Genomic DNA, 24,744 nt, shown 5'->3' with positions numbered 1-24,744 from the left:
TGCATTTACTGAGTAGTCTGAAAAGAATTCTCTAGTGTGGGTGCATGTGCCTGGGCTGCCTGCTCTCCTGCCGTCCCGGCTTCAGGTGCCTTTGCTGAATCACCAAAGACGAGACCAAAGGGACCTGGTTTTAACCAGAGGACAAGGGGACAGACGGCGCGTGGCAGGTGTTCCCACCTTCAAACAGCCTCCATGGGGAATTTAGGTTGTACTGTAGGCCCCAAGGGGCTGTGGAGACTCGAGATTTGGCAGGCGACTTAGAAATCGTTGCATCATAATTGTCAGGCTCTTAAAACAGAAACCCAAGAGTCTATAAAGTCTGTTTATCTTCTTTTGATGTTCCGATGGGTTTTGTCCAGACGTTGGGCTGGAAGGAGAGCTGGCGGAAGGAGTGGGGAACAGCCGCGAGTGGGAGCAAACCCACCGTTCCCAGAGTCCCAGGAGCTGCACCAGAAAGAAGATACTGTGATTATTGTCAAACTGAAGGCTGGTAAAAGACATGGGTGTTCTTTTCGGTCCTAGTGAAGTTGGACATTAGCCCTACTGCCGCTTCTTCTGGTTGCAGTTCTGCAGTGTAGCAGGCTCCTGATTTTTAGGAGGTGTTTTTCTGTTGTGGGTTTTGGTGTCGAAAGCTGCAATCGGGCAATACAGGAGGAGGATAATGCATTTTCAGTAAGATGGTCTTCCTTTTGCTTTGGGTAAAAGTGTTTTCCTGCTTTGTGTATCTGAAATGATCAGGAAGTTTGCATCCTTTTGGTGTCAATTACATCTCTATTTGTAATCAGCTTTGTCGTTGTACTGAATTGTCTATGCATGTTCCAGGAGAAATGAGAGTCAAGTTTGAAGAAATAGGGCCCCGTTCCTCCCTGTTGTAGTCAGATCGAAAGACACGTTGAGATGAATAGTAAAGTCCAAATCAAGAAGAGACGGTATCCCTCAGACTCTGCGAAATTCTGAAATGAGGCAGATCTTCAGTTTAACTACCAAATAACCTACTCCTGCATTACAGATATCTTCAAAATCAATGGATGATTCATTTGCAATTGGTTAGGCAATTCTGGCAGAAAATGGGCCAGGGTGAGATGCTTTATGATACTCAGATCAGGCACTTCAATAATGAGCTTTTCCCCTTGGTTTCGTAATATGAAATGTGTTGTTTCCAGCAAGAATGAGCAGCCTGCACTGCAGGGCAGCGCAGCTCCAATTCGTGTACGAGACAGAATTAACCAACAACAGTATTTTCCTGTTAAATGCTTCGTTACACCTATTGCACTCTCTTTCATGCTCTGATCATGTATGTAAATCCCACCCTCAGGCACAGTCTTTAAAGTTACATTAAGAACCCAGTTTACCACTTAGCACAAAATTTCTTACCTGAAAGTACTTTCTTTAATCATCTAAAGCAGAAGATGTATCTTTTTCCGTACTTTTAAAGGTCCAGTCTTGGAATAATATTAATTATAATGCATACGTATGCACACAGTGGAATTGCAATGAGTAAACAGAAACAAATAAATACAAAACATCAAGGAGTAAAAAATAAGGCTATATACATGTGAAAGGACAGCTGGACTTGCTGCATTCTCATGGCACCAAACCATTAGTTCTGTAGAAAGAAGCCTGTAAATTAAACTTAAAACATCCCGATATGTCTTGCTGAGAATGACATTCGTGTTCTCTTGAATTCTGAGGCACTTCTCTCCGTTTTCGCCCTTTTCGGTGCTGTGCCAGGACTCGGCAGTCGCCGGGCGCTGGATAAAAATCTGCGAGCCGGTTGAGGGTTCCATGGGCACTGGCGCGTCCCACACCTCTTGTGCTTTCCCAGCCAGATGCAACCTCAGCGAGGGTGTAATCCTTCCGTAATCCTTCCTCTGCTTGTGCCGACAGGTTTGCCGTCTGCGAGGCTGCCCGGGGTTCATTCTGCTCTCTCTGCCTTCCAGGATGGCACGAGCTCTGTACCAGTGGCTGTGGCAGCACGAGTTCTGGCTGCCTCCCGGGATCACCTGGGAGGACATGCAGGAGACCGAGGACACGCGCTACCCCCAGCCTCGCGACCTGCTGCTCAGCATCCCCTTCGCCGTCGTCTTGGTTGCCGTTCGCTACGCTTTTGAAAGGTAAGTGATTTAGTACTGCTTGGGGATTTTTAGGGATAATGCTGGCAAACAATAGGATGAAACAGCCTCAAGTTGCACCAGAGGAGGCTGAGGTTGGATCTGGGGAACAAATTCTTCCCCAAAGGGCTGTGGGGCATTGGAACAGGCTGCCCAGGGCAGTGCTGGAGTCACCATCCCTGGAGGGCTGGACAGACGGACATGAGGTTCTCAGGACATGGGGCAGTGCCAGGGGTGGGTTAAGGTTGGACTCTGACCGTGAGGGGCTTTTCCAACCGAAATGATTCTCTGATTTGAAAGACAAGGCCAGTCAAGGACATGGAACATGGGCTTGCAGTATATTAATCAATTAATATAGTAATTAATAACACAAATGATCCAAGGCTGGAACAGCTCTGCTGGGAGGACAGGCTGAGAGAGTTGAGGTTGAGCTTCTCTTCTCCAGCTAAACTGGAGGGAGACCTTATTGCAGCATATAGATGGAGCTCTTAGACACATGGCTGAGTGTTGGATTTAAGCTACAGTTGGACTCCATGATCTTAAGGGTGTCTTCCAACCAAACCAATTCTATGATTCTATGATTTATTCTCTGTATGACTGAAGAGGTGCACAGAACCTCCAGCTCTTAGCGTCTGCTGAGCTACATTTTTCAGCTCTGTCTTTCCAGCCCTGTGTGCTGCCAAAAGTTGTATAATATGTCGAATACAGAGCACAAATCCTTAATGTCTAATTATAAGCAATGTGACTTCCTACACTTAAACCAGGTAAGCCCTGGGTGAGGCTTGTGCTTCCAAAGGCAGACGCGCTGTTTTGTTGCGCGTTACTTGCCGTTTCTGGGTTGAGTGCGGCGGAAACCGTATTTGAACTCCCTTATCTCGGTTAATGGGGATCTGGGGTATTGCACCTGGCAGATGAGCTTGGGTAAGATGTGTTAGATTGGGCTGAGTCATCCGAGCTCCGCAATCCGCAGGAACGTGTCACCGTCCACCGCTTGGCTTCGAGTGTCACCTGTCCCCACCGCGTCCTGGCCAGAGCCATTGCGGGGTTTGTACATTCGACGCAGAAAACATGGGGGTTGTGGCAAAGGCACAGCTAGAAACGCTGCAGGGCTCTTCCACCCCAAGTTTCATAGAGGTTCCAAGATGCTGTTGCTTTCTGTGGTTTAATCAATCATTAGTGTGGTCTGCAATAGAATACGGCGTGATTTGCTGGTGGATAACTCAGACTGACCATGTGTCAGCATTGCCGAGACTGCCAGGTAAGTCCCCATTGGTGGTCTTGAGTGCTCTCTGAAGTGGTCTTTGCTAGATGGAAAAAACCTGTTCCTGGTTGCTGATCAAAGAGATCATATTTTGAAATAGTTTAGTCCACTCTGCAGTGGTTTTAAGCTTAGAAAGAGGGGGAAAAAGGCAATTAAAATGGTTTTGTCGTATTTCTTTTAAAAAGTGGCTGCACAAGGAAACGGAAGCAGACCTCTGTAGGCCAGAAGAATGTTTCTTCTCCAGATTCTCTGTGATACGGGCCCAGCTTGGAGGAGTTTATAGAACTTGAAATGACCGAGAGATGTTTTTAGTAAAAAAAAAAGCATAGCCAGTCTTTTTACAGAAACACAGGTGCATGAATGATTCTTTAAATAATCACTTTATGATGATGCGAAATGGGAATGCAAATCTCTTCTTTGTGAACCACACATTTAGTGTGTATGCCTTAAATTCCATGCTGCACTTTCCTGGGGACACGGTGTCTCGTTGCCTCCACTGAAGTGGGAACCAGGTGCCGTGAGTAACCATTGAAACACCAGTGACTCACGTTTCTTCTTTGCTGGTCTGCAGACCTGGCTGGTGCAGAACTGTGGTACGGTCCTCTCTGCGCTGCTGGTCGGGGGTTGGACACGTTTGCTTGTGAAGCTGGAGGTTAATCCCCATGTCCTGCCATGACGAGGACCGTCCAGGTTTGGGCTACCAAATACAAGACGTGATCAGGAGGAAGGAGCCAAACTCTTCTCTGTGGTGCCTTGTGACAGGACAAGAGGCAGCGGCCACAAGCAGAACCGCGTGATGCTCCATCTGAATGTAAAAAACCCACTTTTTGCACTGTGAGGGTGGTCAGAGGTTCCACAGAGGGGTGGTGGAGGCTCCATCTCTGGAGATGCTCAAAACCCAGATGGACACAACCCCAGGGCTCCCTGTCAGCATTGGTTCTCTTGCTCTGTCCCTTTATTCCCCTTCGTCCCGCCACTGCGCTTCTAGTCAATCTAAACGTCTTTCCCATCTGCTTTAAGATGTTTTCCTCTCCCATCCAAGTGCTGCCTCAGCTGGGAGAGTTTCCACGGGCCTGATCCTACGCATTAATTTTCAAGCTGTTTTGATTCACAGACTTCATTAAATAAAAGCTTCTTGTCACACCCTTAGGAAAAGATAATATCACAAGCCCATTTTACAGGTCCAGGAAACCTGTCATCATCCCACTATCTTACCTGTGCTAATTACAAGCCAGTGTTCTGCGCTGTGTTCTTGTTTGTCCTAACTCTGCAGTCATTTATTTCAGCGCGGTGGTTTCTCATTCTGTCATTACCCGTTCACATTCAGTTCAGCCTGGAGAAGGAAAAGCTTTCCCTGGCGAGTGGGAGGGATGAATCAAATCCTCTGTTGCTCCATCCCCTGGTGTGTACAGCGGCGCTTGCCCTGCTTAAAATACTTTGCTCAAAGTTTGAGACTTGCAGCCTTGAAAGGGTCTGTGTCTTATTCTCTGTAGGTGGCCTTTACTTTGTAGCTTTGTATGTCTAGTCTGTGAGTCAAAATGAGCGTATGTGACTCATTTACAAGTTTAGTTTTGGTGGCTTTAGCTTTATTTTGCCCTCACCTGTTACTTGCAACTGTGCGTCACAGGCAAAGCGTTTTTTGGTCTAGATATGCTGGTTTGCTCTGAGATTTCAGAAATGCTGCAGTGTGTTCCTGCCATTTACCTGTCTCAGAACTCTATGAGATTACTAAGAGAAGCCCCGATGATTTTCTGCGGTTCCGCATTGAGCAGCCACATCAGCCGCTGTGCTTGCCCCATGGTTCCGTCTTCTTGGTTTGATTAAACCTGGGGAAAGCCCCATTTCTCACACATGGGTTTTCCTCTCCCTGACCTCACTGGGGAACTGGCCGGTGCCATCCCTGGGCAAGCAGCTTCTGTGGGGGTGTCCGTGGGAAGAGGACGTGCAGCCCGGGTGGGGCTGGGAGGGCCCAGGACGTTGTGGGTGAAGCCCTGGGGGGGAAGAATCAGCTCACGCTGCGGTGAAGCAACTTTTCCGTGAGCCGGTTTGCACGGGGGAAGGTGGGAAAACGGGGCGTTAGGGGCTGGGGAGCAGAAATCTGGGTCCCGCTGCTGCTTGTGTGGAGCAGATACATAGTGATGTCCCGAATACAGGGGACCTGGACGCCGGTGTTTCCCAGTTGTGTTTGTAACTAGGAGATATGTCCTACCCCCTGGACTTTTAGCCTGATTTTAAGCACCTGGATACTTCAGCAGAACTTCTTCTCCCTTACATACACCTGCACGTAGGGATTTCAGCTTCTCTTCTAGTTCTATAACATTTGAGACCCTTTTCCATAAAAAATCAGGTTCTTGGAGCGCTATGATTGTGAAGGAACCACAGCTCCTATTGCAAAGCGCTTCTTGCCATGTGGTTAGGAAAATGTGGAAACTGAAGTGTTTTGAGGGATAGTAACATAGAAAGTTAAAAATCAGAGATTACATCTTATTTAATAATCTGATTTGGACCCGAGCGGCGATGTTTGGATATCGGGGAACTGAAAGCCATTGTCAGGGAGTTTGAATCAAATAGTTCCCAAGTTGCACTAGAGGAGGATTTGAGTCAGAAAGATTTGGTGTCATAGGAGGTTGTGATGATACATGAGCCATGTGTTGTATGTTAAAGAGATGCTGCCGATCTGCAGGGAACAGATACTTGAACTCAGAGACACAGGAGAACACCCTTTGCAAGTAGTTTATTTTGCAGTGTATCTTTCTGAAATTCCTTCTGCCCCAAGACTTTTGTTATTGATCAAGAATCAGGGAAGATCTGAAAAATTTCCAGGCAAGTTTTTTGTCCAGATCTATGGGACACTTTGTAGTGTTTAACTGAAAACTGTGAACGGGCTTATTTAGGACAGCAGCACTGTGGCGATGGGAGATCTTGTATCAAACGGAACCGTCGGTTTAACCTCCACGTGAAGCGTTTTCCCGTCAGCAGGAGCACAGGGAGAGGAGCGCGAGGCTAAAAGAGACTGTGCGGTTCAAAGAAGAGACGTTCTGGTCACTGGTTCTGCCTTTCTTACTACTAGAAGATATTTGCTGAGTGGCACCCTGATAAATTCCAATACATTGGTGTGAAAGAACAAAAACCGTACACTCCAAGTTGAATTATTGTATTCTCACGCCAACTCTAAAAGCCTGTGCAGAGGGCATTGTAGCCCACCTGGGCAAGGTGGGGGAGCATCAATTTATGCCCGTTCAGGGAACTGCTGGAGAGAGTCCAGCGCAGCCACCAAGATGCTGGAGGGAGTGGAGCATCTCCCGTGTGAGGAAAGGCTGAGGGAGCTGGGGCTCTGGAGCTGGACAAGAGGACACTGAGGGGGGACTCATTCCTGGGGATCAAGATGGAAAGGGACAGTGTCAGGAGGATGGAGCCAGGCTCTGCTGGTGACAACCAGTGACTGGACAAGGGGCAATGGGTGCAAACTGGAACACAGGAGGTTCCACTGAAATTGGAGAAGCAACTTGTTGGGGGTGAGGGTGGCAGAGCCTGGCCCAGGCTGCCCAGGGGGTTGTGGAGTCTCCTTCTGTGCAGACATTCCAACCCGCCTGGACACCTTCCTGTGTAACCTCATCTGGGTGTTCCTGCTCCATGGGGGGATTGCACTGGATGAGCTTTCCAGGGCCCTTCAACCCCTGACATTCTGGGATTCTGTGATTAATGTGTTTAATTTCAGCAGGCTTCACACAAGATGGTTTGTGAATCAGTGAATAAAACACCTTAGTGTGACCTTTCCCGTGCAGACTGTGGATGAGGGAAGGTCGCTGATGGTGAATTAGGCTTGAGATGAGAATCGTCTCACTGGCTGTGTCTCACTTACCTGTGGAACATGGTGCAGTTTAGTCCTCAGACTTTCTCCTTCCATCTTCCCGAGAGCTGATAAACTGCCGCGCCGAGCCCGTCCCTGCGCCGAGCCGAGGAACCTGGGGTGTCGCAATCAGTACGAGCAGCAGCCTCGTAGGGCTGCGCTTGGAACAGCATTTAACTCAAAACTGAGTCATAGCACACATCCAGCGTGTACCCACGGCCCTTAGGAAGAATTTCAGGCCTTGATTTCTCAATGACAGTCATAAAAGTAGGATCGGTCCCCTAATCCAACTCAAAACCTCAACAACAAAGCAATTGTAACTTTGCTTAATTACACCCCATCTTCATCAGCTGCAACTGGGTTGTTGCTGTTCTGCTAAGGTTTTATGCCATGATCATAACAAACCAGCAGGAAAGGGAGAGAAGACAGGGATTAAACAAAATTAAGGAATCTGTCAGGGTAATTTAAATGGTTTTTCAATAAAAAAACAGTTGGCACGCTGCCCCGACACCTGCCAGAAACATTCCCTTTCCTTTCCATCTGTCTGCAAGTTTTCAGTCCATTCAGTCCTGCTGTGGACTGACAAGAAGCTGCAGTAAGGTTCTTCTTCAACAACAGAACGTGGTTCCATCTTCCTCTTCAGAGGAGCTTGTATCGAATGACCTTTAAAACAGAAACATCAGGCCCGCTTCAAGGAAGCGCTTAACACAGGAACCGAGACCTAGTGTAGGTGGAAACCGGGTGTTAAGCGAGTGAGCAAAATGTGTAGCCATCCTGTGGTTTATGCCTTTGTATAATAGAAGTTACTGCGTTCCTTAGTCCGTTTATGAAGTTGCTTTTGATAGCTGTTAAATTAAGAAATGGGTTCTTAAAGAAAATTTCAAAATGGCCCTTTTGGCAGGATGTTTGATCGTGAATACATGGTGGGGCAGCTGCTGTGGCATTGTGGCTGTGAAGTTAAAATAGGGGAAGGGAAGGAAAGGGGAAAGGGAAAGAGAAAGGGAAAGGGAAAGGAAAGGAAAAGGGAAAGGGAAAGGAGAGGAAAGGAAGGGGAAGGAAAGGGAGAAGGAAAGGGAAGGAAAGGGAAGGAAAGGAAAGGGAGGGGAAGGGGAAGGGAAGGGAAAGGGAAGGGGAAGGGAAGAGGAAGGAAAGGAAGGGAAGGGAAAGGAAAGGAAGGGAAAGGAAAGGAAGGGGAAGGAAAGGGAAAGTAAGGGGAAGGGGAAGGAAAGGGAAAGGAAAGGAAGGGAAAGGGAAGGGAAAGAAAAGGAAGGGGAAGGAAAGGGAGAGGGAAAGGAAAGGAAGGGAAAGGGAAGGGAAAGGAAAGGAAGGGGAAGGAAAGAGAGAGGGAAAGGAAAGGGAAAGAAAAGGAAGGGGAAGGAAAGGGAGAGGGAAAGGAAAGGAAGGGGAAGGAAAGGGAAAGGGAAAGGGAAAGGAAAGGAAAGGAAAAGGGAAAAGGGAAGGGGAAACTCATTCAGTGTCCAAATCGTTAGGGCTAACTGGTCAGAGGACCTGCCTGACATGAGGACGGGCCGGGCAGAGCAGACGTGGGTCTCTGCACTCGCGTCCTCTCTGTGGTGTTCGCAGCTCGTAACCACCCTGACCCCTCAGCCCTCACTCCCCATTGCTGGCCCAGGGGAAGCTGGTGGTGCCTTAAGCAATAAACTTCTACTCCAAAATGCAGAGATGAGGTTTCCCAGAGATTTTGCATGTTTGGTGTTCAGCAGCAGTGCAGAAAAGCTCTTTTTCCCAATGAGACGGACTGCGTGCCAGTGGCAGTGTGTAAAGGGTAGTGATTACTAAGAAACTCAGTAATAAGGATAAAGATAATAATAAGGATACTAAAGAAAAACTAATTCTTCAGAAAGTCAAGGAGAACGCAGTTAATTTGGGCGGTGTTTTAAACACAGGTTTACCAAACTTCCCATTTATGCCGTGTCCGTGCGGGACCTCAGTTCACACCACGGATGAGGCTGTTCCTATTGCCGAGGGAGAGAAGCGTGTTTGGAGCAGAGGGGAACTGTTGGACACAGCCATTCTGTGCCTGATTCTGTTACCCCTTGCTAACTTTTTCTCATTATGCGGATTATTTAATTTGCGCTGTTTCACTGTGAAAGTCTGAAGCTGCTCAGCTAGCGTAAGCATCGGTTCCTCGTGCCCAGCTTTCTAGTTGCTATGTGCTTATTTTACAACCCGTTTGATGCACATTAGGAAAACCAGCGGTAAGTTATTCCAGGAGACCGAGTCCCCCGTGCTCCAGCAGCACTTCTCTTCTGCGCTGACTGCGCTCTTCTGCACAAATCTTGATCCTCCCTCTTGATCCCGAGCCAAGTCCTGAGCTCAAGCGATCGCCATGCGTGTTCAGTGTTCTGGATCAAGCGGTGACCAATGTTTAGGCTCTATCATCGCTGCGGTTCTCTGCAGGAGCTGCGGGCGAGCCGGGGAGCGCTGATCTGCAGCCCCGAGCTTTGCGCCGCAGTCCCGCATGCCCAAGCGCGGTGGGTTCAGGTGTCGATGGAGCAGGAAACAGCATTTCCCAGCCTCGTGTAATTGTGGACATCACAGCACAGAGCTCAGGACAGCAGAACACAGGCCTCGCTGTTTCTGCTCTAAGTTTGTGGGGTTTTTTCTTCTCAGCTTATCTGTCTTATCTACTTGACATGACACTTGTGCTTAGATTTCAAACGTGGGAGGCAGCTGTTATGTACTACATCATGTTCTAGCAGTGCTGCAATATCAGAAATCGCTGTTCTATCTTTGGCTGGACCTTTATCTTTTCTTCCGCAGAGCCGTAGCCCTGCCCCTCAGCAGCAAACTGGGTGTGAGAGACAAGCAGAGACCAAAAGCTCAGCCCAACCCTGTGCTTGAAACATTCTACACTACGTGCTGCAAGAACCCTAAAGAGGTGAGTCCTTCCTTCGCTTTCCTTTGGATTTAGCGCTTGTGTCTTCAGCCAAATAAAATCACATTTGGAATGCTGAAGTCGGGTAATGCCCCTCGTATCTAGAAGCTCCACAAAGCAGGAGGAACCGCTGTAGCATGGGCCACCAGCCACAGAGATCACTCTGCAAATGCCACCGGCTGTTCTGCTTCTGAAGATGTGACAGCAGCAGCTTTCTGTAGGTGGCATTCAAAGCACTTCAATCCCAAACTTCTATGGACAGGAAACTCTTCTCCCAAAGGAAATAATGACAAATCGTATTCCCTCTTGTGTTTGCTTTATACACGGCACAAACTGGAACACGGGAGGCTCTATCTGAAAATCAGGAAACACTTTCTTACTGTGAGGGTGACCAGGCACTGGAACAGGTTGCCCAGAGAGGTTGAAGAATCTCCATCCTTGGAGATATTCAGAAGACATGGTCCTGGGCAACCAACTCTGGGTCATTCTGTTTGAGCATTGGGGTTGGACCTCCAGAGGTCCCTTCCAACCCAGCCGTTCTGTGGTGGCTTCTTTTCATATCCTCGCAAATCCCTGTCATGTCAGTGGTCCTGAACTCCCCCGCTGCTTGTTCTTGCAGCTCAGCAGGTGTGGATTGCTCAGTGCTGCTGCTTCTGGGGTGAGTCGTTCTGTTGTGCAATCTATGGGTTTGAGATTGGCCCTCCAGGAAGCCAAGTGAATTCATGTCCATCATCAAGAGATGGTAAGGAGTGTCAGCAAGCTGCCAACACAAATGGTGGGTAGTTTTCCCATGAGTGAACTTGAAGAGCTTGGCAGGATAAGCCAGGGTTATAACACCTGCTGCTGAGGGAAGCAGCATTGGCAGGATCGTGAATTGTCAGGCAGTGTTAGGATTGAAGCTTGTCAGTGAAGTCCCTGGATATGGCCCCTGTGGTGGGGAAAGGAATCAGATGTCCTTTCAGCTCCTTTTTGCAGGCGCCCTTGCCCTGCAGCAATGGCTTTTAACCCTTAGCAAGGGCGTGCGAGCAGAGGGCTGGGGTTCCAGCCCCGAGGCGCAGTCCTGGCGCAAACACGTCGCTGTCTTGACGAGGCTGTTGCAGCGCGGTTCACATGGCAGTGGGGCACATGGACCCCCAGGATGTTCAGTACCAGGTTAAAAGTCAAAGAATGGAGGCCAAAATAAAAATGCAGGGATTCACCTGGGTCACGCAGCCAGCCTTTCTGCACAGCAGGGTTCTCAGGAATACTTGCTTATGTGGTTGTCCCTGACCTTCCTCTTGGCTGTTTATCTCTGAAATCCACATGTTTCTCAGTAGAATCAGTGTGTCCTGAGCCAGAAAGACCCACAGGATCATGGAGTCCAACTGCTGTCCCTGCACAGGACACCCAACGGGTCACCCCGTGTGTCTGAGGACGGTGTCCAGTCTCTTCTTGAACACTGTCAGGTTGGGCCGTGACACCTCCCTGGGAGCCTGTTCAGTGTCCAGCACCTCAGGGGAAGAACCTTTTCCTCATGTCCCACTGACCCTCCCCAGCACATCTGCTGCCGTTCCCTGGGCTCTGTCCCTGCTCACCAAACTCCTGTCGCAGAGGTTTAACCCAAGGCCTGGCTTTGAAGCAGGTTTTCCCCACAGCTTTACCTGCATCCACATTGCACTGGGTGGCACTTTTGGGGGGCACTTTTATCTCGGCAAATCTGTGTTTCTGGAGCTTATTCTCACCACGAGACCCCTGAGAGCGCTGGGACGTGGAGTGAGGACAGAGCTGCTGCCTCGCTCTCCGTTCACTGGTTCCACCTCGGGCAGCCTCGCAGCTTCTTCCCTCTCCCGTGAGCTCTCACACACCACCTTTTACTTGTCCACTGCACAATGAGATCTTACTGTTCGCAGCATCCTTCTCTTTGGGAGGAATTCCACTCCATGGAGCAACTGGAGATATAAATTAGTGTCTCCATTTGTCTCCACCACAAAAAGTCACTGAGTAAGAGTAGAAAGAAGCATGTCTGAAAATTGGTGATGGACATACTTTTGTACGATGTGCTTGGACTATGTAAGTCACTCTTACATGATACCATTAATGCATTCTGTGAAAAGCTATTGTTTTACTTAAAATATAAAGCTATCCATGATGACACTTCCAGAGGGAATATAGAACATAATATTTTTTCACATGCCAAACTCTTAAGAGCTTAAGGACAAGGTAATTGCAGGATTTCTGTGGGTAATCTAATGAAAAAAATACTCGTAATAGGTTTAGTACAACAGGAAGAATATCCAGTGAGAAAATGGTGTTGCCTCTGCTTGTGATGTCAGTCAAGTTGTGGCTGATAATACATCAGAATGCTGAAAGGCAGGACAAGATTTGGTGCAGATCTTTAAAAGTTGTTTAAGCTGCAGCAAATATTTTTTGAAGTGACAGATTTAAGGGACTTTAAGTGGTTCGACAACAAACTCCTGTGAGGAAACAAGACCAGAGTTTGACAGTTGAAACTGGAGAAGTTAGTGTAAAAAATGTAAAGTTTCTATATTCAACAGCAATCCAGTTGATGACAGGGGGAAGGGAAAGATTTGCTGCTATCCGAGGTCTTTAGGAATGGACAGCTTTCTGAAAGATGCCTTGGCCTGGACAGATCTGGGCTTCCCCAGAGCCTCCAGCTGGGCTCTGTGCTGGGTCAGACGAGCTGCCCCTTCTGATCTCCAAACCTGGCTCTGAGCCCTCCTGCCTCCCCTCTTTTCCAGGGCGAGCTGATCGGTTTAGCCAAACAGAGCGACCTGCCCGTCAGGAAGGTGGAGAGATGGTTCCGGTGCCGCAGGAACGCAGACCGGCCCAGCCTGTCCAAGAAGTTCTGCGAGGCCTGGTGAGCAGGAGCACAAACCGTGAGCAGTGGGGGCTGCTCAGCAGAGCTGAGCTCCGCGGGCAGCTCAGCGCATCCCAGTGTCCGCCCAGTGCAGAGAGCATCCCAGCTCAGTACATCCCAGTGTCCGCCCAGTGCAGAGAGCATCCCAGCTCAGTACATCCCAGTGTCTGCCCAGTGCAGAGAGCATCCCAGCTCAGCGCATCCCAGTGTCCGCCCAGGGCAGAGAGCATCCCAGCTCAGCGCATCCCAGTGTCCGCCCAGTGCAGAGAGCATCCCAGCTCAGTACATCCCAGTGTCCGCCCAGTGCAGAGAGCATCCCAGCTCAGTACATCCCAGTGTCTGCCCAGTGCAGAGAGCATCCCAGCTCAGCGCATCCCAGTGTCCGCCCAGTGCAGAGAGCATCCCAGCTCAGCGCATCCCAGTGTCCGCCCAGTGCAGAGAGCATCCCAGCTCAGTACATCCCAGTGTCCGCCCAGTGCAGAGAGCATCCCAGTTCATTGCATCCCAGTATCCACCCAGTGCAGAGAGCATCCCAGCTCAGTGCATCCCAATGTCCACGCAGTGCAGAGAACATCCCAGCTCATTGCATCCCAGTGTCTGCCCACTGCAGAGAACATCCCAATGTCCTCCCAGTGCAGAGAACATCCCAGTTCAGTACATCCCAGTGTCCGCCCAGTGCAGAGAATATCCCAGCTCATTGCATCCCAGTGTCCGCCCAGTGCAGAGAACATCCCAGCTCATTCACTGCCTCCCAGTCTGCATCCACCCAGTGCAGGGAGCATCCTGGGTGTTCCGTGTCCCACCTGCTTCTTCTGCAATGCTCTGCTGCTTCTCCGTTACTGAAACATCCCTTGCTTTCCCCCTTTGTTTTCTCTCCCAAGTCTCCTTTGACTCCCAGCTCACCTTTATTCCTTATAGGGCCTCTGTTTCTGACTTGATCAGACTGACGTTGAAACACAGTTGTCCCTGACAAACTCTCTCCTGTTTTGCATCTTGCCGCTTTGCTGCTGTTTGGGTGCCTCCAGAATAATCAGCCTTTCTGTTGCCTTTCCCATGACTTCTCTTTGCTTTGCTGACTTCTTCAGCTGCACCTTTTCTGCAGCTGTTCTGCACGCCGTTGCTTTCAGAAGCCGCAGGCAGAGCTGCATGTGCTCTGCTGTCCGTTGGCTTCAGCGTCCTGCCAGTCAAAACTCGTTCCTAGAGCCAGAAAAAGGGGCCGGTGTGAAAGGAAACAACCTCGTGGAAATCCTCGGTATTATGTGGAGGCACAAAATGAATCTCACGTCAGACTGTTCCATGAGCGTTAGTCCTGACTAACCATTCCACACTAAAGGAGGATTCTGCTGAGCGTGGTTGAAATGAGTGGCTGCTTTCTGTAAGGAAATAGTTTCTTCCAGGGAAGCCACAGGGATGAAATAAATCATTAAATAGCTGCAGTGCTGTTCATCGGTCTAAAAGTGTCTATCTCTCGGGTGGGCATCGACTTTGAGCTGCGCGCTAATTGGAGCACAAGGTGATCAACCTCTAATTCAAACCCCCTGCCTAAAAACCCTAATTGAAAAAGAAAATAATTATTGGTGTTATTTATTTATAATATTCCAGCTAGTTGTAGTTATAAATATTTCCCAAATCCCTGGGCAAGGAATGGTAAAGCAGCCGTGCTTTATCCATCAAGATGAAATCTTAAATTGTGCCGGCGCTCAGCTGACTTGCAGTGAACAGCACCAGTAAACAGCAAAGGCTTTTCTGGCTCAGCTCACCGAGGATCTTGTCCTTCCACCTGCCCCGGTACCACTTGCAGAATGTCCTTGGATGTGAAACAGCAGCTTTGTGCAGTTAATGTCTCTCTTAGAGCTCCTGTGGGTTTCGTTGGCAAGTGGAGTCTCAAAACATATTTACTTCTGATGTGTTCTGGAGATTTTTGGGAATTAAAGGACTGGTTTCGACAGTTTTACTCCTTTAAAGATTCTCTGTGTTTTTATGATGGGGTGAAACCCCCTCATTCCTCACCGTACGTGTGTATATTTAGCGTGACCTGCCTCTGTCCACCGAACTGGGCCAACAGCTCACATGTGCTGCCATGTGGGTTTAATGTGGGTAAATCATTACTGAGACCAAACCTGGCAGTAATTAATTACTTTCCGTGATAATGAATTTAGCGTGCCTGATCTGCAAAAGCCTGGGAGAGAGGTTGGCGCTGTTTGAGTTCCAGCCGTGTACCTGCCAGGCCTGAGAAGGTTTGGGATGATGCTCTGGGATTCTTGTTTCCTGCCATCCCTAAAGCAGAAGAGCCGCTCCTGTTATGATCCACGCAAACTTTGACCATATTCATGTACGTCTTTGCCTTAGTAGTGAGATTCTTTGAATGAGTGTCATTGAAATGCTGAATTGCAGGTTGGTGGTTAATGAATGGGGTTCTAACATCCTTTGGTTTGTTTCTTTGCAGCTGGAGGTTTCTGTTTTACATCACGGCGTTCTTCACTGGCCTGGCTGTCCTGTACGACGTGAGTACACCGGCAGTGCCACCTGCTGTTCCACCTGCCAGCACCTGCAAAACCGGCAGGTTTTGTTGTCATACGTGTCCTTTCTGACCTTCTCATAGAGCTTTTCTCACCGTCTCGGTGTGTATCCTCTGCACAACACGCGTATCAAACCACAGACATCCTGGCCTGTGCTTGTTTTAAAAACTCCAGCTCAAAACCAAGAGGTTTCCTCTTCTGCCAAAGCAGAAGAAAATTGGGATTGTGTGAAAACACATTTCTGGGAGGCAGGAGCTGGAACACTGACCTGAAGTGGAGGCTGCAGGGCCTGTTTGTGTGTTGTAAAAACTCAGCCTTCCTTTGGAGCGTGGACTGCAATTTAATGACTTTAGTTATTGATTTTCCTACCCAAGGGATGCTCCATGCGGGAAGAACTTTTGGGGACTTCAGTTGCCGTACGTCTGTGAAAGTTTCTGATCTGCCAAGTTCTAAACTACCAATTCGATATGAAGTGTGAACCAAGTCAGATATCTTCAGAGGTTCATTACTTAGACTGTAGGACGATCCTCACCAGTAGAGGAAAAAACATGTCCCTGACACACAAATTTTCAGCTTTCTTCCTACATTTTTCTTCAAAGCACAGAGATTCTTAATGAAATAGTTGTAAGAATATTTGAATATATTCAAAACCACTGCCCCAGGCTTGTAGAGGGCTGCAACAAGTTGGTAGAAATTGTCCCTGAGCGATTTGATTTGGAATTGGGCTGGACACCGTGTGAAATGTCAGCGCAATAGCCGCAAATTGGCAACATCACAAGCAACCGCAGGTTCTTGTAGCGGAAATTTCTTGTCAAGTGAATTCCGGACAGCGCAACCAGCTCTGCCTGCAATAAAACACAACTAAGGCTGTAGTGGTAATGAGCTAAAGGAGTAAGTTGATAAGAGAAGAATTCCTCTGGCATTCTCACATTCATGTTGCATTTTCTTTCCAGAAGCCTTGGCTTTGGGACCACAGAGAGTGCTGGACGGGGTATCCACAACAGGTGAGTCATGCAAGAGGGAAAACTGCTGGTTTAAATCATCGTCTTTCAATATCTTTTGAAAATCTGGTTATATGGTGACGAAAGAGAGGGCACTGAATTAAATCTGGACCCATAAGCCCTAAGAATTCAAAGCCAGATGCTCATCAAGGGAAAGTGTCTTTGTATCTGGTGTGAGCTAAAGGCAGTTGAGGATGAGTCAGGAAAGCAGGAGGAGGCTGCACAAATAGAGGGCAAGTGGGAGTTCTGACCAGGTGAGCCAAGAGCCTGGAAAATGGGAATACTCCAGGCTGTGTAGTTTGTAGAGGAGACGCAGCCCGGAGAAGAACATGTTGCCTGAGGAGAAGTAGCAAAGACCTCAGTGGAGTGTAGAACAGAGGACGTGCTCTGAACGCCACGTATTTCAGCTGAACTGAAGAATTGTGGAATCCCAGGTTGGAAGGGACGGCTGTTACACAGCAGTTTTTACTACTTGTTAAATAAATTATCCCAGCTGATGAGCTCAGCTTTGGCAGGTCCGTCTTGGAGCCGTCTGGACCTGGCTTGGTTGGACACAGGGCAGCTTCTGGCACCTTCTTGGAGCAGCCGTCCCTGCAGCGGCCCTGCTACCAAAACCTGGCCGTGTGAACGCAACACGCACCGTCCAGCAGCTCTAACAAACAGAAAAGACCCAAACCGGAGCTGGTGATGTCCCACCAGCAAAGAGCAAGAAAGGGCAAGGACAGACCTGTGTGTGGGCAGGAAAAAAGAATGGAGTAAATATAATTTCTACTAAACCATGCCTTGTCCTACAGACAACGACAAAAGGAAAGCCAGTTATCCCAAATAATCTTATATTTGCGGACAGAAGTCCCTTCTGATCCAGACCTCCTGTTTGGATAACCTCTGGCAGATGTTAACATCCCCCGGTGGCACCAGTGCATCCAGCTGTGCTGCTTGTGGCCAGTCACTGGTGCTGTGAAGGAAAACAAACTAAAATCTATGCAGGCCACAAATCAACACTTTGGGTAGAGAAAGCCCAGATAGATGGGGATTTGGGAGCACCGTGCTCTGTGATTCTTTGGAAATGTTAGTTGCAAAGCTGCTTTAGTCATAGTAATTTTCTCTTATCGGACAGGGTGAGGTTTAGGAGTGCATCTAAACCTCTAGTTTTCCAGCTGTGAAACCCCAAAGAAATTACCCAGAAGAATGCAGATTACTTTTCTCACTGGGATTCAGTGAGTAACCACATTGTTCACTTGAAGTGTTTCCCCGTGAAGTGTTGGTTTGGTTGGCTGATATTCTTCTGATGAGGAAGGAGCCTTCGCTTCCAGCCCTTGCTCTGCTTGATCTGATGGGTATTTCCCCGTCTCTTCCTCTCTCATAGCCTCTCCAGCCCTCCCTGTTCTGGTACTACCTGCTGGAACTCTCCTTCTACTGGTCCCTGGTCTTCACGCTGCCCTTCGACGTGAAGAGGAAGGTGAGTGGCACCTCAGGGAATAGCCGAGCGAAACAGGACCCGAGGTGAACGCTCAGGAGAGAGAGGGAGGCTGAGAGAGCTGGGGCTGTTGAGCTGGAGAAGCTGAGAGGGATCTGATCAATGAGATCAATATCTCAGGGTGGGTGTCAGAGGATGGACCAGACTCTGTTCAGTGGTGCCCAGCACCAGGGTGAGGGGCAACAGGCACAGACTGAAACACAGGAGGCTCCATGTGAACATGAGCAGAAACTTGTTTGCTGGGAGGTGCCAGAGCCTGGCCCAGGCTGCCCAGAGCGGGTGTGGAGTCTCCTCTGAGACATTCAGACCCCCTGGGCCCCCCTGTGTGATCTGCTCTGTGACCCTGCGTGAGCAGCTGGGGCTGGGGATCTGCAGAGCTCCTGCAACCCACCCAGCCTGGGGTTCAGGAGGGTGATCCCTGAGAGTCTGAGGTTCTGGGGGACTCTGTCCTTGCTGATCGCAGGAATTGCCATTCCCAGCCACCGCCTTCCCTCTCTGGGAAGTGGAGAACACAAAACACGACACAGAAAGGTGCAAACTACTGCAATGTTCTCAATCCAAACTTTGAATCGAAACTTTAAAATTGTTCTTCTGAGACTCTCCTAGGCTTGTAGGCAGGAAAAGAGATGATTCTCTGCCAGTTAAGCTGCCTGTGTCCCTGGTGCCTGTGCCCCAGCAGACAGTGCTGCGTGGTTACACCGGCACACTCGGGCATTGAGGCTGCAAGTATGTTCTTATAAGTACAGGGTAGTTGTGAGTCTCCACCAGTGATCCTGAGGGTCTGCGATGATTGTGCGAACAGGCACGGAGATGGATACGGGCACCGCTTTGTGACAGAAAGGAAGCTTTGTGTTGAGTTTGTACTGAATCATTGGCTCTTCTGTCATCTGATTTGCACCATCATGGGACCATTACTGGTGGAGGGAGAGAGTGTTCTTTGCTGTGAGATCCTCAGTTTGTACCATAAACTCTTCATTCCTGGGTCTCTTGGTTGTCTGCATTTCTAGAATGTGTTTGGTAAAAGAGTTATAAGGGTAAGACCTTATAGTGCGAGGTTTCTTAGTCATTGGGAAGAGAGCTTTCCTTGCTACCTGCAGGAAGCACACTTGAAACGGGCAGAAGGACATGATACATTTTATTCTGTGCTGTATTTATGTATTTTGTTCTCTGCTGTCCCCTTCAGGACTTCAAGGAGCAGATAGTCCATCATGCTGCAACCATCTTCCTCATCAGTTTCTCATACTGTGCCAATTACATCCGCATCGGGACGCTGGTGCTGGTGATTCACGATGCCTCCGATTGCTTCCTAGAGGTGAGCTCGCAGCGGACGTGCCAGGCAGAGCCTGGAGAGCAGCGCTGTTCTCCAGCCAAAGGGTGCGTTTCATCTGGCTCAGCACGGGCCGGGCATTACGGTGTTTCACTCAGGACTGATCAGACCCAGCCTAGGAAGAGGCAGGATTACCCACACACAGATTGTCCCGTATCTGGCTCATTAGTTTCCTGGAGCATGTGCAGATGCACGGTCTTGACCTGCTGTTTTATTGTTCTTTCTCCTTCCAGCCAACTAAGATATTCAACTATATGAAGTGGAAAAAAACTTGCGACAGCCTCTTTATGATCTTCTCCGCTGTTTTCCTCATCAGCCGCCTGCTCGTTTTCCCCTACACGTGAGTCTGCTGCAGTCAAGGGAAATGGCAAAGCTGCCTTCTGAGAGGCAGCCTAATTCAGCTGGGGGCCGAATCTTTAGCTGTAGCCTTTGCTTTTCGATCCTTGAGCGTGTGTTTGTGCCCTTTGCATGGGCTGCAGTGCCACGTGGCTGTTGCACCTGCCTTGGGGTAAAGGAGGGTGAGCCTTGGAGTTCCTAAAGTGCTGCAGCGCACTGCAGAGCAGCAGCCCTCACCCTGTGGCTCTGCCCCGCTTGTTTCTGGTGGGGAACTGAGACCTGGCTCACATCGATTCTATATAAGAAGAAAGTGCCTGATCTGAAACTTTCTGGGGCTTAATTACAGCCTTATTAACATGTTTTCCCTCCGCTCTCTTTTGCAGAGTGCTCTATAACACCTACTATTACTCCATGGAGATATTCCAACCCTTCTTCGGATACTACTTCGTGAATACTCTCCTGATCATTCTGCAGCTGCTCCATGTCTTCTGGTCCTGCCTGATTATTCGTATGGTCTACAAGTTCATCCTGCAGGGCACGGTATGGACCAGTTTGTTGTCCCCTGTGTGTGACATGGGGAGGGAGGGCCCACCCACAGTGCTCAGGAGCGCAGGGCTTCATCTGGGATGGATTCCTTCTTGCCCCAGTGAAATCATACACGTACGTTCGTAACAGTGAGGTGAAAGGAAGACTCAATATTATTAGGGAAAGTGGGCAAAAAAGAGTAAGTTTTTAAAGTCACTACGATGTTTGGTTCAGTTCTGATGCTTGTATTCAAGAAAAATGTGGATTGGAGGCCAGTGGAGATTTCCATGAACAAAGTGAGTGACATCTGGGTCATCCAGCACTTGGCCCTGTATGACTTCCATTTGTAACAAAACTAAGAAATCAAGGCAGCAAAAGTCGTCATGACTGGGGAGGCCAGTGCAAAAATACTTCCCTTCTAGTGCAGGATTTTTAATTACGGTGTTACCAAGATCACAGAATCACAGAATGGCTGAGGATAGAAAGCACCTCTGAAAGTCTTATCCATCTTCCTGGCTCAGTCAATGTCACCTAGAGCGAGTTGCCCAGGACCATGTCCAGACGGCTTTTCAATATCTCACAAAAAATCCATGCGCCCTGTGCCATGCTCGGTCACCCTCACAGTAAAAAACTGTTTCCTGGTGTTCAAAGGGAGCTTCTTGTGTTTCAGTTTGTGTCCATTGCCTCTTGTCCTGTCACTGGGCACTGCCGAGAAGGCTCTGGCACTTTCCCAACATCCCCTGAGCCTTCCCCTCCCCAGGCTGAACATCCCAGATCTCTCAGCTTTTCTCCAATGTGAGATGCTCCGGTTCCTCCATCATCTTTACGGGACTCTCTCCAGTGTGTCCATGTCTCTGTTGTGCTGAGGAGCCCAGAACTGGACCCAGCACTCCCAATGTGACCTCATCAGTGCCGAGCAGAGGGGAAGGATCCCTCGACTTGCTGCCAACGCTCCTCCCGACACAGCCCAGGAGGGGCAAGGGCACATTTCTGGCTCCTGTTCAACTGGGCGTCTGCCAGAACCTCCAGGTTTTTCTCAGAGAAGCTGCTGAGCCCCCGGCACGTCCTGGTGCCTGCGGTTGTTCCTCCTCACACTCCCCTTGTTGAATCTCACAGGGTTCCAGTTTGCCCAGTTCCCCAGCCTGTCCAGGTCTGATCCTGTGCCATATCAACCACTCCTCCCAGTTTTGTCTCTTCAGCAAACTTGCTTTGAGTTCGCTCTGCCTCAGCACCCAGATCGTTTATATGTTTTGTCTGGTTTGTCTTGCGGTGCTGTAGACTTCTCCAGAGCACATAGTTCTGTCTGAACCAGCTGTCCGGACTCTTTTCGTAGCAATAGAGGCAAACAGACGTGTCCAAAGCGTAACCAGTTCAAAACTGCCCCCAGGTAATGCTGCTCATCTCCACCAGTCACAGAGCAACCCTGGATGAATGTTGGAGATGCGGCCCTGTCAGCTTCAGTGAAATGCGTCCCCCTCTTTCTGACCGTAGCCTGTAATATTTGCTGTGGCACCAAACAGCTGCTCAGCCTGAAATTCATCCCAAAATCAAAGACGTGTCCTAGAGGCATTGGATCGGCCACATGCCGAGGACACAGTCCAGGAATAACAATCAGCGCCTTGTGGGATGTGACCTCCTAGCCCAGGATCAGCTGTTTTATTAGTATCCAACTGGAGAATTCTGTCTTACAGGAACTGAGAACAAGAATTAAAGGCTCATCTTCATGCATATCGTCCCCGTTTTCTTTATCTGCCGTCCCTTGAGGTAGCAGACAGCAAATTACTTGCAAATTAGGAAACAGAAACTTCACAGAGGAGAAAATGAAGATGCAACTGAAGACGCCCTTTTGTTGTTTTCCTAATCCACTGTGGGCTGAATTAGCATTGAGGTTATTACAGTGCAAAAATGATGAGTTAATAAACAGCCTTATTAGAAAGAAATGAACCAGCAGGGAGAAAAATACTGAAGCATATCCGAAATTGTTCCTATTTTGTCTAAAAATCATCTGCCACATTTGACGCAAAAATATATTTGAGTTCTTTCCATATTGAGCAGTCAACGGCAAACAAAAATCATCCTAACCAGATGGTTTCAATGGTAATTAGCCCAAAGCAAGTATACAGGACATTCTCCCCATTTTGAGAGCCATGAAGTTCTCGCTCCAGTCAGAAGTTCACGTTCTTCTCACAGGATTTTCTGATCTCCACAGTTTTCCTCTCTGGCTACAGGATTATCTGTGTCACCTTCTCACGTGACGTCCCCTAATCCCCAGTGATTAGAACTCAGCCCAGATCCTGAAGTAATGAGTTTCATTCCCTGCTACATCGCAGTAATTCACACAGCTGGATGGTTCCTTTGGGAACCTCGTGGGTTTTAGGGCCTCGGCCACATTCCATGGCCATGAAGGGATAAACAGGAATATCCATTATTAGTATTTGTCCTTCTGCTGCAGAACAAGACTCCTGCGTAGTTCCTGAACGGACAATTCCAGAACAACGTGAGGTGCAGGTTGTGGACAGAAGATACGACAGCATGTCCTGCCCGTGTTGTCCTTGGAGGCAGTTTGAATTCAGTGCGAGTTCGGGTTCTTGCAAATCCTGTCTGCATTTGGGTGTAGTGATCTCTAGAAAGGGCATCGGACCAAACAGACTTTTTAACGTGATTCATGAGCTATCCCAGAGCAAACAGAGTAAACGGAGACCAGAGGTGTCCGTGCAGCGTCTGACACAGCCCTGAGCACTTTCCAGAGCTCGGGTCACAGACGGATTTGCTGCTTTCCCTCAGAACCCTCTTTCCAACAGGGAGTGTGACACTGTGAATTTGTCCCCAATTTTGGCGTCTTTTATTGCAGACTAGAAACAGCCTGCGAAGCCGGCAAGTGCTCGCCTGCTTTTTCTAAACTGTTGTTTTATCACGTTTTTTATTCTTTGTCTTCCTTTTAAGGCAATGAATTAAATATTTACCAAAGTGGGCTACAGATCTCTCAGTCAATAGCAAGAGGCAAAACCTGAACGTAAGACTGAATGTAGTCGGAGTTGAGAGGCTTAGTGTTGAGTTTATTGGAAAGTGATGCTGTCAGACTGCCCCAAGGGCTCAACCTGCAGCCCCGTGGGCCACACATGGGCAGAAGTTTGTCCCTTTTTGTCCCCTTTGGCAGATGTAAAAGAGCTTGATTAACCGCTCCCCCTCCCCATCCTTCTTTTCAAGCGGCGAGGTGTTTCTCCTCGGTCTTACACAATTGTCCTCAGTCCTGGACACCTGCGGTTTGGTGCTGTTTCCCAACCCATACAGCAATTCCTGATGTTTATCAGGGTCACAGCTGGGATTGCACTGAAATCAAAGAGATGGAGAGAATCTGTTTCCAAGGGTGATGCAAAGCCAAAGGGTGCTGAGGGGTTTGGAGCATCTTTATGATGAGGAGAGACTGAGGGAGCTGGGGCTGCTGAGCTGGAGAAGAGAAGCTGAGAGGGATCTGATCAATGGATCAATATCTCAGGGTGGGTGTCAGAGGATGGACCAGACTCTGTTCAGTGGTGCCCAACGCCAGGGTGAGGGGCAACGGGCACAGACTGAAACACAGGAGGCTCCATGTGAACATGAGCAGAAACTTGTTTGCTGGGAGGTGCCAGAGCCTGGCCCAGGCTGCCCAGAGCGGGTGTGGAGTCTCCTGCTCTGAGACATTCAGACCCCCTGGACCCCCCTGTGTGATCTGCTCTGTGACCCTGCGTGAGCAGGTGGGGCTGGGGATCTGCAGAGCTCCTGCAACCCAACCGGCCTGGGATGCTGTGACATGGTAGAACCGTGTGCCAAAGGCAGAGGCTGGGGCAGCAGGTGGATGTTCAGCCTGGCGCTCAGCTGGCTCTGTGTTTGTATTGCTTCTTATTTCCATTTTCCCGTAGATGGAGAAGGACATGAGGAGCGACACCGAAGAAAGCGACAAGGATGAAGAAAGAGAAAAGATTAAGGAAAAGGAGAAAAACGGGGTGGCGTATTTCAGCAACGTCACAAGCAACAATTACATCCAGCGCAACGGGTCTGAGCCGCTGAACAACAGAACCCACCTCAGCAACGGCCACGTCAAGGACCGGTAGCCACTGCTCACCTGCGGCCGGGCTGGGCTGCGACGGAGCCAGCCCACCGTCTTTAGAAACAGTTTTGCTCATTGTGTAGATAAAACGGAGTGCGTTTGCAGTATCATAGCTGAATTCCTGCTTCCTTTACACAGAAGTGTTCATAGTTGGTGATATCGGAAGGAAGTTTTTGGCCTTTCTTCAATAAAATCTTACTATAGGTTGTAGCCTTGAAGCGGATAGAAAGGGATCAAAGTGGTTTGACTTGTATTAGACTGTCCCATAGTTCCTGTTAAATGCGTTAATCTTGAGAAATACTTTAAAAAACAAAGAAGTGGATAAAGTCTGGCAGTGTCAGGTCTTAACCACCTCATGTTGTTTGATAGGAATCTGTTTAGCCTTGATCGGCCTCTGGGGGCCCTGGCCCGTTGGTAAGTGTGACACTCAATACGAGGACACCTCTTTTGAGAAGACATAGCCCATACACTCGGAAAATTACAACTGAATATAG

The 24,744-nt window shown here is 48.9% G+C and overlaps 1 protein-coding gene across 1 annotated transcript; it reads left to right on the top strand.

Annotated features, from left to right (window-relative positions):
• Positions 1-1,941: 1,941 nt before the first annotated feature.
• CERS4 (ceramide synthase 4) lies at positions 1,942-24,254 on the top strand (the record flags this gene model as incomplete). Its single annotated transcript, XM_080359055.1, has 10 exons — positions 1,942-2,114; positions 10,007-10,124; positions 12,860-12,978; positions 15,425-15,482; positions 16,451-16,501; positions 17,865-17,957; positions 19,159-19,287; positions 19,536-19,642; positions 20,022-20,178; positions 24,063-24,254. The coding sequence occupies 10 exons, from the start codon at positions 1,942-1,944 to the stop codon at positions 24,252-24,254; spliced, it is 1,197 nt and encodes a 398-aa protein (XP_080215181.1).
• Positions 24,255-24,744: the final 490 nt, after the last annotated feature.

The sequence above is a fragment of the Nesoenas mayeri genome (genome assembly GCF_963082525.1).
Source record: "Nesoenas mayeri genome assembly, chromosome: 25".
Taxonomy (NCBI): Eukaryota; Metazoa; Chordata; class Aves; order Columbiformes; family Columbidae; genus Nesoenas; species Nesoenas mayeri.
This window is presented reverse-complemented; position numbering and strand designations above follow the sequence as displayed.